General features: G+C 39.5%; 1 protein-coding gene across 1 annotated transcript in view; it reads left to right on the forward strand.

Moving 5' to 3' along the window:
• Positions 1–3,730: 3,730 nt before the first annotated feature.
• zbtb40 (zinc finger and BTB domain containing 40) overlaps positions 3,731–12,235 on the forward strand; it is a 33,723-nt gene continuing 25,218 nt past the window's right edge. The window contains exons 1-4 of the mRNA XM_061688041.1: positions 3,731–3,844; positions 4,134–4,317; positions 6,452–6,888; positions 8,677–8,858. Coding sequence (XP_061544025.1) covers positions 4,139–4,317; positions 6,452–6,888; positions 8,677–8,858 — 798 coding nt within the window. The 5' untranslated portion in view covers positions 3,731–3,844; positions 4,134–4,138. The remainder of the gene's footprint in view (positions 3,845–4,133; positions 4,318–6,451; positions 6,889–8,676; positions 8,859–12,235) is intronic.

The raw sequence follows: 12,235 nt of genomic DNA on the forward strand, positions 1-12,235 counted from the left end.
TGTTCGCAGATGACATTGTGATCTGTAGTGAAAGCAGGGAGCAGGTGGAGGAACAGTTAGAAAGGTGGAGGCATGCACTGGAAAGGAGAGGAATGAAGATTAGTCCAAGACAGAATATATGTGCATGAATGAGAGGGGTAGAGGGGGAAGAGTGAGGCTACTGGGAGAAGAGATAGCGAGGGTGGAGGACTTTAATTACTTGGGGTCAACAGTCCAGAGCAATGGTGAGTGTGGTAAGGAAGTGAAGAAACGGTGATGAAGATGAACTGCCTGGCAAGAGTGCTACAGGAAGACCAAAGAGAAGGTTGATGGCTGTCGTGGAGGACGACATGAGGGCAGTTGGTGTTAGAGAGGAGGATGCAGGAGATAGGCTTACAAGGAAAAGGATGACACAGGGTGGTGACCCCAAACGGGACGAAGAAGAAGGAATCATCTACCCAGAGGTTCTCACTAGAATTCACTCAAATGACCAACCAGCTTTCCTTTTCTTACTTTTATTTGTGTGCAGTTTTAGGCCATCTCAACAAGCCATAAGCCATGAGGTGAAAAACCTTTAAATCAAAGAAACATACAAAAATATATTTGAATTTGGCGCATAATGTCATTGATATTTTCAATGGCTATATACAAAATACAAGACAAACTAAGAAAATACATCCTGTGACACCCAACCTGTTCCATTGAATTGAAAATTAAGTGCAAATCCGGTGACCCACTGCTGTCAATTATTTCAGCCTGTTTGTCAAGTATGAAGCTCACATTTTATTATTTATTGTTAGTGTATTTTTAATGCCTTTTAACATAAATTGTCCTGAATAACTTTAGTCAACCATTAACTATTTTAATATTATGTTTTAACCTTAGTTACATTTTATTGGTCAGATTTTAATAAAGTAACAATTTATACACATTATGAAGTGTGAACATTCAAAAAATTTTTATTACATTATGAAAAGTTAAACGCTATTTTTACATGGCTTAATTTACCTCAAGATTGCACAATAAATGTTCATTTCATAATTTCTCAAAAGATGATCAAATAAAAAAAAAAAACAGATGTTCTCATTATACAAGTACAATCTAATTTCCACATGCAGTGGGTATGGAAAGTATTCAGACAACCTTAGATTTTTCATTCTGTTATATTGCAGCCATTTGCTAAAATCATTGAAGTTCTTTTTTTTCCCCTCAATGTACACACAGCACCCCATATGGACATTTAAAAAAGAACAAAAACAGAATTGTTGAAATGTTTGCAGATTTATTCAAAAAGAATAACTGAAATTTCACACATCCATAAGTATTCAAACCCTTTGCTCAGTATTTAGTAGAAGCACCTTTTCGAGCTAATACAGCCATGAGTCACCTGGATCACACCTGGATTTGGGGATCCTCTGCCATTCCTCCTTGCAGATCCTCTCCAGTTCTGTCAGGTTGGATGGTGAACGTTGGTGGACAGCCATTTTCAGGTCTCTTCAGAGATGCTCAATTGGGTTTAAGTCAGGGGTCTGGTTGGGCCATTCAAGAACAGTCACAGAGTTGTTCTGAACCCACTCCTTCGTTATTTTAGCTGTGTGCTTAGGGTCATTGTCTTGTTGAAGGTGAACCTTGGGCCCAGTCCGAGGTCCTGCGCACTCTGGAGAAGGTTTTCGTCCAGGATATCCCTGTGCTTAGCCGCATTCATCTTTCCTTCGATTGCAACCGGTCGTCCTGTCCCTGCAGCTGAAAAACAACCCCACAGCATGCTTGTCATCCCAAACGTCTTCCATTTAAGGATTACGGAGGCCACTGTGCTCTTAGGAACCTTAAGTGCAGCGGATTGTTTTCTTTTGTGTTTTTGTAACCTTGGCCAGATCTGTGCCTTCCCATGATTCTGTCTCTGAGCTCTTCAGGCAGTTCCTTTTACCTCATGATTCTCATTTGTTCTGACATGCACTGTGAGCTGGAAGGTTTTATATCGACAGCTGTGTGGCTTTCCTAATCAAGTCCAATCAGTATAATCAAACACAGCTTGATCAATCAAACACAAAAATTTCAACATTTTTTTCTGGCAATATGGGTGCTGTGTGTACATTAATGAGAAAAAAAATGATCTTAAATGATTACCAAATGGCTGAAAATAACAAAGAGTGAACATTTTAAGGGGGTCTGAATACTTTCCGTACCCACTGTATTTTACATATAATAATTTCAATTCTTTTTTTTATTTCAGGCAGCAGCTGCGTGGTGTTTTGTCTTTCCGGTTTATTGTAATTCATCCGCCGAGTTTAATCTGCTAAACATCAGTTTGACTTGCTAAACACTGTCTCTACTGTTAAACATGAAAAAGGCTCTGTTATGTTCTGGAGCTGCTTTGTTCCATCAGACACAGAGGGCGTCTTGAATCTGTGCAGGGTAAAATGAAATCTTAAGACTATCCAGGTATTCTTGACAGAAACGTGGTGCCCAGTGTCAGAAAGCTGGTTAATTTTCATTATTTTTTATGATTACTTTTGTCAGATTCAAGTTTATTCTGTGACCACTGTGGGTTTTTCTTTCATTAACAGCAGGCTACTAACAATTGTCCACTTTTGTGTGTATATATAAATATATATATATAGTGTATATTTGCTATAGGTTTTACATACAATCAGAATTTGCTTTATGTAAATCTTATTTTATAAACATTTCACCAAATAACTTCATGCAGGCAAAGGGGCATATCCCCATGCAGTCCGTACAAATTACGTTGTGTTCCGTGATGTTGAATAAGTAAATAAAGATAGACATATTTTTATATCTAGTAAATTATGTTTTACCATTGGCAAGGGTTTTCCGCGTGGGCCTAGTTAGTGATTTTGCTGTCTCAGTTACATTGTTTTTGCACAGTAAACAAAAAAAACAGCAGGGGACACGACCCCCCATTCGGCCATTCGTTTTCCTTCTGATGTAGGAAAACAAAGGTTTTTTTTTTTTTTTTTTTTTTTTCTTTAGCGTATCAAAAATGGGGAAGAGTCAGCTCCCGTTTCTGGTTTGAAAAGTGGAAAATGGAAAACAAGCCTTGATCTAATGTTCTATTATGTATTTATTTAAGTCGAGAAATAAAGTACGACCATAATTCTTTTCCTCAAACTTGCTTTATGCAGCTTTGCCTTGACCCGGAAGACGTGAGCTCTGTTCTAGGATTGTCATATTCGTCAACGGATTCCATGTGCCTTCTATGGGAACGACGACCTCCCAAACATGGCCGCCACGTATGCACGTTGGTGAGCCGGTCCCTGTCGCATGTAAGGTACGTTCGAAAATGGACTGCAAGCCCGCTCTCCCCTTTTCATATTAGCTTGTGCGTCTGTTTCGAAGCCTCCATTCTCCGACTTCTAAACACGGCTTTAGACGGATAGGACAACTTGATTGTGGAGATTTAAAATAAATAAACTTTTGGTGAAGTCGCTTTCAGAAAGAAATGTCCGAAGGTGAATGACGAGTACGAACGTCTATCGGGTGCAAGGCAAAGCCGCATAAAGAAATCTTGAGAAAAATAATTATGGTCATATATTGATAGCACACACTTGACAATAAAAAAAGGAGACCGTGAAAATTGGTTGAGAATTGAGCAAGTTAAATTGACTTGATGGGAACGTTGACCTGCCCAACATGGTTGCCACGTAGTCACGTTGGGTCGTCGGGTCGCCACAGCACGACAGTCCATCTACTACTTGGGTAACGTTTCCCTAACCGGAAATGTCGTAATTTCGTGCTGCATCGATTGTGGCCATGTTCAAAAACTGCCAATCTTTATTGCGCGATATGGATTTGTCAAGCAACGAAGTTTAAATAAAGAAACGGATCGTTTGAATATATCAAGGTAAAGACAACCACGGAACGAGAGCTGCGTGTCTGGTGCTTGTGGCCGTTTTTGTCACCGTTAAACCGGCTTGAACCTATGCTGCCTTGTTAGCATCCGTAGCTAGTTTGCGCTTAATCTGAGGAAACATGTAACTGTACCAGTTAATTAAACCGAAACCCTAATTTATGATGTCGTAGCAGCTGCCTAAATGCGTAATTCAAACATCCATGACCTGTCATTTACTCACAATGTAGAATTGATACAAAACTTGGTTTTAACCACATAACACCATTTTCTCCAAAATAAGGAGAGATGAACCTTCCTGTCCAGACAAACAAAATGATAGAGCTCCCAAACTACAGCAGCCAGCTGATGCAGCAACTGTGGGCCCTGAGGAAGGAGGGCCTCTTTTGTGACTGCACTGTTCTGGTGGGAGACAACCCTCACCGTGCACATAAGCTGGTGCTGGCTGCTTCCAGCATGCTTTTCAGGTACTGTGAGGAGGTTTGTGTGTGTGTATATATAGATATAGATATCTATTTAGATATCTATATATATAATTGTGTATGTATAGATATGCAGCAGCAAAAAAAAAAAAAAAAAATGAACACAGCCGCCGTAAAAACAAATGTTCATCATAATCATCTTTATTTTGCCAAGTATGTCCAAAAAGCACACAGGGGATTTGTCGCCGGTAGTTGGAGCCGCTCTAGTACGACAACAGACAGTCAATGGTCACTTTTGAGACATGAAGACGTTGAGGAAAAACGGTCATTGAGGAATAAAGGGTTGCTGGTAATGCCGGTACAATTATGTAATTTTTTTATTTATTTACTTATTTTTGACAATTGTGCAAAAAAGATGCAGAGTCCTCTAGCACTTAGAGCAGTTTGAGTGACTAATGTAGCAATAGTCCGGTGCAAAGGTAAGAACAACTCACCATAACGTAGAATCAGTGTGAGCCCTGGGCTTGTTCCTTATGTCCAGTCTGCTCCGTAATTTTGTCTTTCTTACCGTCACTGCAGAAAAGCCTGCTTCACAAAGATAGGATGTTGGAAATAGTAGCAGAGTATTCAGTTGATCTCTTTCTCTTTAAAAAAAAGGAAAAAAAAAACCTCCCAATGGCCTATCTTTTCGTCCAGGGTGCTTGGTCTCCACGTGTCATTGGCTAGCTTGTAGCCACATACAGTACTGTGCAGAGCGGACTCGGTGCGTGAGAGTTACTTGTAGAGATAAACCCGAATTTTAAGTAGGACTCCTGATATTTTCTATTAAAAGAATCGTTCTTTTTCTTTGAGGTCGTACGGCTTTATTTTTAGTTACATCGTGTAACCGACGTGCAGTCTAGTGTTGTTTCGTTCGCGAATGTTTCATTCAAAAGAAGAAATCTTTTCAGTGAACGTAATGAACTGAATCAGTTTATGAAGTGATTGGTTCTTTGAGATTGCCGCCATTAAGCGAGTCGGAACTGCTGCAGCTTTCTGTGCAGTCTTGACGTGTCAATTGCGACAGCTGTTGCGGCGGAGAAGATCTGGTCAATTTTCAAAAATAAAATACATTTGACACGTGAAATGCAATACAACGGAAATGAAATTAATTGATCATTCTTTCTCTGCGGCCCGGTAACAAATGCCTCACGGACCGGTACCGGATCACTGTCCTAGCCGATACCAGCCGTAGCAACACCGCCGACTTGGAGGAGAACTGCAGCACATTTTTAGCGCGGTCACCGCCCACGCGAATAGAAAGAAGCCCTTAGATGCCTGATTTATTTCTTCATTTATTTCTACGTGTGGGCTCTGATACAGATAAATATATATATATATATTTTTTTTTAAGATTTGAATAATCCTTATGTTTGTCCCAGTGTACAGTAATGTTCACATTAACTGTGGTTGCTGCTCGATCTCAATGGCCACCACCTCCATCAACGCAACACAGCTTTTGAGGTGGCCATTTTAGGCAAATAAGATGCCTGAAGCACGGAGCCAATGATGTTATACGGTGCGAGAAAAAGCACAAAGTTCTGAGCCTTCCGTGGCCATGCCAAGACTATTCATAAGCCAAAGATAGTATGTAACCCAAGGTAATTTTTATTTGAAAATAAAATGTCAAAAAATAATTCATAAACCAAATTTTTCCAAAAAACTGGGTTGTTCCTAAACCGAGGTTAAACGGTACATTTAGGTACTGTTCAGTTGTATTTAATTTTGAAGTTCAACGCATTTCAATTTTATCTTTAAAAACTGTTTGTTTTTAAACATTTATTTAGGTATTATTTTCACTTGACTTTTATGTGCAATGCAGTTTTTATTTTTGATTTTCATGTGTTTAAGCAGTGTTAATATTGAAACAGCATGATGTTTCAGTGGCCTATAATAAACATCCTTTTTTGGGGGAGGAATAAAACATTGCCTTGTTTTTGATGAGCACCGAGGCCTACATTGCTATAGTATTTTAATGTTAGTTATGGTGATGGTACATGAGAAAAACATTTTTTAGGTCGCACTTGGTCTAAAACGTTTGAGAACCACTGGTCTGTATAAAAAAATATATATATATATGGTGGCCAGGACTATAAGAAAAAGGTTGTTCTTACTGAAAAGAAACTGTCTATCCCTTTAGGTCACTGCTGGATCTTTCTGATACTATCTCCATCGACACCACTTTGGTTTCCTCGCAGGAGTTCGGCTGTCTTCTGGATATGGTCTATACAGGCAAGCTACCTTTGGGAAAACATAACGTCAGCCGCATCATCGCCGCTGCAGACAGCCTGCAGATGTTTGATGTAGCCGTGAGCTTTAAAAATGTCCTCACCAACATTATCAACCAGCCGCCCCCAGCCTCCCCCTCCTCTACAAAGGTCCCAACCCTCACCCCAGCCAACAAACTCCCCAGCCCAAACCCTGAAGTTTCAATTGCTTCATCCACTAAGGACAAGTCAGCTGAAGGTGGGGTGCAGGTGGAGGATGCGTCAGAGAACAATAGATGTGAAGATGGAAGTGAAAATGTAAAGGGACCTCCATGTAAAAGATTCTGTCCAGAGTTTTCTGAGTCCTCAGGTCAGTTTTTAATGGTAGCATGCCAAATGATGTTATTGTGTTTACAAACCTACTGTATTCAAGATGAAATGAAGATGATCAATTCCAATGACGTTGGGCCTTGTGTTAAACAAAAATAAAAACAGAATACAATGATTTGAAAATCATGTTCAACCTATATTTAATTGAATACTCTACAAAGACAAGCTATTTAATGTTCAAACTGATAAACTTTATTGTTTTTAGCAAATGATCATTAACTTGGAATTTTATGGCTGCAACACATTCCAAAAAAGATGGGACAGGTGGCAAAAAGACTGAGAAAGTTGAGAAATGTTCCTCAAACACGTGTTTGGAACATCCCACAGTTGAACAGGCTAATTGGGAACAGGTGGGTGCCATGATTGGGTATAAAAGGAGCTTCCCTGAATTGCTCAGTCATTCACAAGCAAAGATGGGGCGAGGTTCACCTCTTTGTGAACAAGTGCGTGAGAAAATAGTCGAAAAGTTTAAGGGCAATGTTCCTCAACGTACAATTGCAAGGAATTTAGGGATTTCATCATCTACGGTCCATTATATCAAAAGGTTCAGAGAATCTGGAGAAATCACTGCATGTAAGCGGCAAGGCCGAAAACCAACATTGAATGCCCGTGACCTACGATCCCTCAAGCGGCACTGCATCAAAAACTGACATCAATGTGTAAAGGATATCACCACATGGGCTCAGGAACACTTCAGATAACCAATGTCAGTAAATACAGTTCGGCGCTACATCCGTAAGTGCAACTTGAAACTCTACTATGCAAAGCAAAAGCCATTTATCAATAACACCCAGAAACGCCGCCGGCTTCTCTGGGCCCGAGCTCATCTAAGATGGACTGATGCAAAGTGGAAAAGTGTTCTTTGGTCCGACGAGTCCACATTTCCAATTGTTTTTGGAAATTGTGGACGTCGTGTCCTCTGGGCCAAAGAGGAAAAGAACCATCCAGACTGTTATGGACGCAAAGTTCAAAAGCCAGCATCTGTGATGGTATGGGGCTGTATTAGTGCCAGTAGCATGGGTAACTTACACATCTGTGAAGGCACCAGTCATGCTGAAAGGTACATACAGGTTTTGGAGAAACATATGCTGCCATCGAAGCAACATCTTTTTCATGCAAGACAATGCCAAACCACATTCTTCAACAGCGTGGCTTCGTAATAAAAGAGTGCAGGTACGAGACTGGCCTGCTTGCAGTCCGGACCTGTCTCCCATTGAAAATGTGTGGCGCATTATGAAGCGTAAAATACGACAACAAGAGACCCCTGACTGTTGAACAGCTGAAGCTGTACATCAAGCAGGAATGGGAAATAATTCCACCTATAAAACTTCAACAATTAGTGTCCTCAGTTCCCAAACGTTTATTGAATGTTGTTAAAAAGGTGATGTAACAGTGGTAAACATGACCCTGTCCCAGCTTTTGTGGAACGTGTTGCAGCCATGAAATTCTAAGTTAATGATTATTTTCTATAAACAATAACGTTTTATCAGTTTGAACATTAAATATCTTGTCTCTGTTGTGTATTCAATTAAATATAGGTTGAACATGATTTGCAAATCATTGTATTCTGTTTTTATTTATGTTTAACACAACGTCCCAACTTCATTGGAATTGGGGTTGTAAATACATAGTGAAAAAAGACGGAAAAGTCTGTATAGCTATGCACCACAGCCAACTATCTAAGCAAAAAGCAAAGTCCTATGGAAACCAATGTGTATTTGTAAATATTTCCCCGGTTAAGATTCCATGTTTTTGTATCTGTGCTCAGGGCCCAAAGAAAACAAAGCCTCAAAAAGTGTAGTAAAGGAAGATAATGCAACAGCCACCAAGACTACACCTGTTTTTTTGGAGCTCTCTCCTCAGCTGACCGAGCAACTTACCGGCGTGCCAGATGTTGTTCAGCTGTTGAGCCAATCAGCTCACAGCTGTCTGGATGAGCAGAAGAGACAGGTATCTGTCCTCATCCATCCTCTGCTAGATCACAATGGAGTTTATTGTGCACAAACAGGTACAATATTAATCAAACTTACCTGTAGCTGTGTCGTGTACATGAGCTCTAGTGAAAAACAACACTTATACAAAAAAAAATAACATCGGGGGGGTTTTTTTTTTTTGTTTTTTTTTTGCTAATTATTTATGGCTGCTGCTTTGTTCCTGAGTCAGGGTGCTCTTGATTGGCTACATTCCATTTCACGTCATAATTCACGGAGCCATGACTCAGGAGTCGTCAGCTTTCCCCACACGCAAAGATTTCGAGTCAAAAATAGTGAACAATGGTTAATATTTTAGATTGTCGGCCCTAACCCTTTTCAGACTATTATTGGGGCAAATCCCTCTTAAAACCCCTCAGACCACACTAGGTTAGAGGATAATCTTATAAGACATAAGGTAATGTGGCTTTTGTCATCTTTGGTCGGGAAGGCGCAAAATCGGACAAAAACAGCCCAATTATCTTTGTGTGTATTGGCCGTTACTAAGTTGTGTGCACGAGATGACTAAGCACAACGTACAAAAAAAAACCAAAAAACATCCATGTCGTCTCCCGTATATTTGTAATACAAGAATGAAACTAAATCTAAAATTGAGAAACTCTGCTGGTGATTCTAATTTTAAGGGTTAATTACCCATTTATGATTATTTCACATTGCAACTGCTTATTAAGGTATGAATGAATTAACAAATGAGAGCTTTGTTTCAGACAGAGAGTGAGGTCCATATAGATAGAGATAAATATGCGGCAGTTGGTAATCTGTTGAAATGTTATTTAATTTGCTTTCCTCGCAATATCATGGTTCACCTATCGTGGACCTGCTACATTGCCAGTTTTTTGGTCTATTGCGGAAAACCCTTGCTCTACCATGGAAATCTGAGGTTTATAACAATCGTTTTTTATGGGTTTTACAGTATATACAGTGCAGAGAGAACAGTAAAACACATACAGTATATACAATTAGCACACTCACGGAGAGGATGTTGTCGGTGACAGGTCACGCACAGGGTCAAATGCCACCTTCTCATGCCCTGGCTTTTAAAGGCACATATAGTGCCTTGAAAAAGTATTGGCCACCTTCTCAACTTCTTATATTTCTCCATAGTTTCCCCACTTTAAGAGCATCAAACAAATGTAAATATTAGACAAATATAACCCAAGTGAACTTAAATTGCTGTATTTAAATGGTGATTTCGTTTATTAAGGGGGGGGGGGGTATTCAGTTACCTGGCCTTGTGTGAAAAGAAATTACCCCTTTTTTAAATCTTTAATTAATTGTGGCTAATCACAATTTTTGGTTATTTTTCAATGATCACACCCAAGCCTGATTTACCTCCCGACCTGTTCAATCAAGAAATCACTTAAACGGAATCTGTCCCGACAAAATCAAGTCAGACAAAAGATCTAAAAAAGCTGCAACAAAATGACACATTTCAAAGAAATTCCAGAACAGTTGAGAAATAAAGTAATTAACATCAATCTGTCTAGAAAGGGTTACAAAAGCAATATCTAACAGCCATTATCCTCACGTGGAGAAAAAATGGAACAGTGGTGAATCTTCCCAGGAGTGGACGGCCTACAAAGATTACCCCAAGAGAAGAGCAGGAGGCCACAAAGGAACTCAGGACAACTTCTAAAGAACTGCAAGCATCCCTTGCCTCAGTTAAGGTCAGTGTTCATGACAACAATAAGGTAGAGACTGGGCAAAAATGGCATCCATGGCAGAGTTCCAAGGTGAAAACCACTGCTGACCAAAAAGAACATAAAGGCTCGTTTCACTTTTGGGGAAAAAAAACATCAGAATGATTCCCAAGACTTTTGATAGAATATTATATGGACTGACGAGATGAAAATTGAGTTTTTTGGAAGGTGCGTGTCTAGTTATAGCTGGTGTAAATGTAGCACAGTATTTCAGAAAAAGAATATCATACCAACAGTCAGGCATGGTGGTGGTAGTGTGATGATCTTGGGCTGCTTAGCTCCTTCAGGACCTGGACAATGTGCTGTGATTGGAACCATGAATTCTGCTCTTTAACAGAAAATCCTGAAGGAGAATGTTTAGTTTATGACCTCAAGCTTAAGCGCACTTGGGTTCTGTAGCAGGATAACGATCCAAAACACACCAGCAAGTCAACTTCTGAGTGGCTTAAAAAAACCAATGTTTTTGGAGTGGCGAAGTCAAAGTCCAGAATTGAATCCTATTGAAATGCAGTGGCATGACCTTAAAAAGGCCATTCATGCACGAAAACCCTTGATTTTTGCTGAAATTCAAACAATTCTGCAAGGAAGAGTGGACGAAAATATCTCCACAGAGATGTGAAAGACTCATTGCCAGTTCTAGAGAACGCTTGATTTCAGTTGTTGCTGCTGAGGGTGGCCCAACCAGTTATTAGGTTGAGGGGGCTTTTACTTTTAACAAAGGTCCAGGTAATTTAATAACTGAATAGTTTTTTTCCCTTACTAAATGAAATCACCATTGAAAACAGCATTTTAAGTTCACTTTGGTTATCTTTGTCTGATATTTACATTTGTATGATGATCTTAAAGTGGGGAAACTATGATAAAATAAAAGAATTTAAGAAGGGGGGCAATACTTTTTCAAGGCATTGTATCTATTAATAGGGATATCATGATATCGAGAAATTAAAAGTGCTTCGATATCGTCCTGGTCTTCTCTTGTCTGGTCTGAGCCAGGCTGCTAGTGCGCTTCACTTCCTCGTTTGACTGTAAACGCATCCGATTGGTAGCATAAACCATGTGACCTTTTGTGTACATCACAAGAAATACACTGATTGGCTGACAGGACCACGTGACAATGTGGAGTAAGGAAGTAAGTAAGGAAGCAATCTTGTCTTTGTGGGGTTTCATTACAAAAAAAAGGAAAGTCTTTGCAAAGAGAGGAAAAGGTACAAGTCGTCACAAGTTGTTGCCCCTTACTGAAGTCCAAGCAAAAAATCACCTCCGTTATAGACAGAAGTGAAAGAGTGAGAGAGACGAAAAGGAAAGCAAACAATTATCTTTGTCCAGCTGCACTCAACTTATCTTTATTGAAAAAAAGCTAGTAGTCACAACATGGCTGGGAACAACTAGTACGCACAGCATGGCCGGAAAACAGCTAGTAGATACAACAGGGAACAATAAAGCATGTGAAAGCTGTGGAAACTAATTGAAGTAATATTTGGTATATATGAAACATACATTTTCCAACTCAGCTCCCACCATTTGATTATATCACACAATCTACATACAAAAGAAAAATATTATCACATCCTTAGTACCTAAATGTTACTAAATATTATTAAACTCTAAGTCATCAAAAACATTAAAAGTTACTAAA

Source organism: Phycodurus eques, chromosome 10 (assembly GCF_024500275.1).
Source record: "Phycodurus eques isolate BA_2022a chromosome 10, UOR_Pequ_1.1, whole genome shotgun sequence".
NCBI classification, from domain to species: domain Eukaryota; kingdom Metazoa; phylum Chordata; class Actinopteri; order Syngnathiformes; family Syngnathidae; genus Phycodurus; species Phycodurus eques.